The 3824-nt window shown below is 40.5% G+C and overlaps 1 protein-coding gene across 1 annotated transcript in view; it reads left to right on the top strand.

Moving 5' to 3' along the window:
• LOC126395955 (E3 ubiquitin/ISG15 ligase TRIM25-like) overlaps positions 1 to 3824 on the top strand; it is an 11067-nt gene that overhangs the window by 5751 nt on the left and 1492 nt on the right. Inside the window, exons 4-5 of the mRNA XM_050053759.1 lie at positions 20 to 154; positions 3687 to 3810. Of these exons, the coding sequence (XP_049909716.1) occupies positions 20 to 154; positions 3687 to 3810 (259 nt within the window). The remainder of the gene's footprint in view (positions 1 to 19; positions 155 to 3686; positions 3811 to 3824) is intronic.

Here is a 3824-nt window from a genome sequence, read left to right on the forward strand (position 1 = left end):
GTGTGTGTGTAATATTCAGGCGAAGGTAGAAGAAGCACGTGAGGCTCTGATGGAGAGGACCAGGTGTAACACAGAGCATCTGCGGTGCATGCAGAGCCTCTACGACCAGAACAAAGAGCTGGAGCATAAACTCAACGCACGGCAGAAGAAAGAGGTAATTGGGGAGTCACGTGACCTGTAAGAAAGATGGCTGTGTCTACCTAGAGGCTCCTGCCCTGTTTCCCCAAACTTTTTAAATAACTGACTGATATATTTGGTAACTATCATAAGGTAAGATAAGATAAGATAAACTTTATTGTCTCACAAGTGGGAAATTTGTCCTGGGCTTGTTCACCCGTGCTGCAGCCACAAAAAGCATTCAATTCCATAAGAACATACAAACAGACATCAACAGACAATCAGAAGCTAGAAAAAGTGCCTCACACATGCGTGATCACAAAAGATCACAAAGGGTGGGGGGGGGGTGGGGGGAGGGTTGTCTGTTTTGTATTCGTTTTCTTCTGTGTATTTGTTTTATGTATTTGGATTGAAACTTCAATAAAAAGTTGAAAAGAAAAAAAAAAGAAGAAAGTGGTCATTTCTGTGCTCTAAATTAATTTTCATATCATATTGATTAAAGCTGGGATCCACAAATCTCTAATACAATACAATGATGTTTTACTTATGCATCTGCCCCTTGAGAGCCATGGCTGGAGACATCTCCGTCTCTGCCTGGAGGAAATTTCTTCACATTTGCCACATGGTGGTCAGAGATCACTGAGACCTTGTTTTTGGTCATAACTAAAGAATTTCACTGAGACCTTGTTTTTGGTCATAACTAAAGAATTCATACAATAATTATAGGTGCTGCACATCAGTGGGTCGGGTCCGGGCATTTTTAGGCAATTCTGAGCAACAAGCAGAAGAATTGGAAGACATTTAGGAATTTAGCAACACAATCTGCCTTTTGCATCAGCTGAGGCTTGAACTTACAACCTCTGAGACTAAGGATCAATTTCTATCTCACGGACCTAATTAGTCAGTGACAATTCATGTGTAGCTTCACAAATTGACTAAGCCAGACGTGCAGGTTTCACACTGAAGTATTGACACTGGATTTTAAGCAATAAGCTGGAGCACAAGCAGTTGTTTACATTACAATGTGGATTCTGAACCAGTTGAGGCTCGAATCCGCAGCCTCTGGAACCTAAGACGGTCATCTACCGCTCTGAGCTAATTGGCAAGTAGCAACTCAACAGTGGCTTCACAATTTGAGTAAGCCATTCACTGTTGTGTAGGAAAGCAGCCATCCGTGCATGGAAAGGCAGATTTGAAACCACTGTAAAAAAATTCAGTTATTAAGATAAAAATCTGAAAATACACATACTGCATCAGACAGCATGGAGATGTTGGTAATTTGTTTGTAACAGTGAAAAAGTGATGTTTGAAATTGCCATTTTTACATTGACTCCAACTGTTCACATTAGAGCAAAATTCAAAAATGCTGTCAAAAATTCAGTTTTTGAGATAAAATTCTGAAATTTGCCACACATCATCTACCATGACTCGAGAATTTTTTCATTTTTTTCATGAACATTGAAGATTTATTTAGCAAGAATTTGCATGTATGTTTACAGTACCATTTACAGTCAAACATTTTGATGCACTGTAGGCTCAATTTTTGATAAATCAAAAATTTGAGAAACATAGTTTGTGTAGGACAGTCTGAAGATGCTCTGTAACAAGTTTGGTGTCAATTGAGCAGAAATTGTGGGAGGAGATAGGTCTAAGAAGTTTTACAGTTTTTGAAAAAAACAGAGTGATGAACTTCATAATTTTTAATAGGTTTAAGTGTACAAAAGTTTCTTCAGTATTGGGGCTAGTTGTAGCACGTATGGTTGATTTGTTATGAATTTTCAAAGTTTTGAATTTTAGACGCTTGCTGTAGCGCCACCATCAGGACTATTGGCTTGAGTTTACAGCTGAGGATATCTGGCATGAGACTGGACCTTTGTGCAAAGTTTGGTGAGTTTTCACCCATGGGAAGTATGATTTCGGAGGAGGAGGATTCAGATTCGGATTCTGATGATGATGATGATGAGGAGGAGGATTACAATAGTGTCCTGGCAGCTGGGCTGCCCAGACCCTAATTATGACAGAAGTTTACATAATATCTGATAGGATAAAATGATGAAGTGATGACATGTTATGTCCCAAAGGGCAACTTAACTGTGACATCATAATGTTCTGCAAAAACACTCCTCTGGGCATTATTCAACACCGTAACTCAGGAACAGGAGGGGAGGCATTTGGTCAGATACTGAACTGGTGACACTAATTTTGGGTGTCCACCCTTAAACTGTGCTGATTCTACAGATCTTCTGTGCCGCCAGGTTGAAGATGAGTGAAAGCGGCAACATTCATATTTGAAGCATTGTCTGTCATTGTCAGTTCCTCTGGTAGTCCACCACAGGCTCACTGGTTTTGCTGATATTGAGCTTCAGGTGTTTGTTGTTGCACATTGTTTCAAAGCTCTCCATCAGTCCTCTGTACCTCTCTGTGTAAGTAGAGTCTAAGTGAAGACTGCGCATCTCTCACTAGATGTTATTCATTGGAATCATTTTGGAATCATTGTCATATGGGTTTTGGCACTTCACGGACTAGCACCAGCCCTGAGTCCATTCATTCCAATAAGAGAAGTGAAAGTGAGTAGAGATGATGACTGTCTCCTTCGCCCCATTGTCACTGAAGTAAATACTGGACCCATTTTTCACAGGTCCCAACTTTTCTAAACATTCTGACACTGTAATGACATTTTTCAGACCGACAAATCAGGAGAAAATTAACTTTGTTCGAGACATTTCTGTTTTAGAAACACACTCTCACGAGATCTGGAAACAACTGACATGATGTCAGACATTAAACTAGCAGATAAAATCAAGCGGCAAAATAAAGAAAGAACATTAAATTTGTACTGTAGTTTCTACTGTAGTCTGATTTCATCACCCACAAGACATTTACTACACTTCCAAACGAGGTGGGGATATGCAGGGGAGCGATGACCACAGTCACTTAGGAAATCGGAAGTGTGTGCCATCTCGTACTATTGGCAAAGCTTGTATAGAGTATCTTTGACATAACCATGGCATTACCCTGGATTCACCAAGTATGGGCGTAGCAGTAGCTGTCACTATTTCAGGGTTGTTGGTTTTTTCAGTTCATTTTAATTGTAACATTTTGGTTGCGCAAAAAGTCTTGTTCAGCGATTGGTTGTGGTAAAAGACTATCTAAGGAATCGGATGTTCAGTTTTTCCGGTAAGTACATTTAGTTTTTATGGTTTTAAGCCTGTTTTTCAATAGCAAAAATGAACATTAGCATTACTACAGTAAACCACAGGCTGTAGATGCACTGTGCTAACCTAGCTAGCAGCTAGCAATGGGGTTAGCTCCACCCTCTCATCCAAATATGGTCACTTCTCATCACTTCTGGCTCTAAAAAATTCAAGATGGCGACAGCCAAAATGTAAAGCTTCAAACCAGTGGGTGCTGTCATGATGGCTACGTCTATGATTTTATGAAGTCTATGGTGCACACAACTGAGTGGAGTTGTATTCTCGACTATTGAAATGTCTGTCATATATGTGAGTTGTTTGTGTCTGTCCACCTGTATACTGCGTACCTTTATAAATATCTGTTTGTGTATCCAGGGCAGACAGTTCCAGGATTACAGAAGACGTGTGGACCAGGAGGAGATTCAGAGGCTCCAGGAGCTGGTGAAAACACAATCACAGCAGGCTGAGGCCCTCAGGAGAGAAATTGGCGCCCTGTCTCGTAAAGGGGGCCAC

The sequence above is a fragment of the Epinephelus moara genome, chromosome 9, assembly GCF_006386435.1.
Source record: "Epinephelus moara isolate mb chromosome 9, YSFRI_EMoa_1.0, whole genome shotgun sequence".
NCBI classification, from domain to species: domain Eukaryota; kingdom Metazoa; phylum Chordata; class Actinopteri; order Perciformes; family Serranidae; genus Epinephelus; species Epinephelus moara.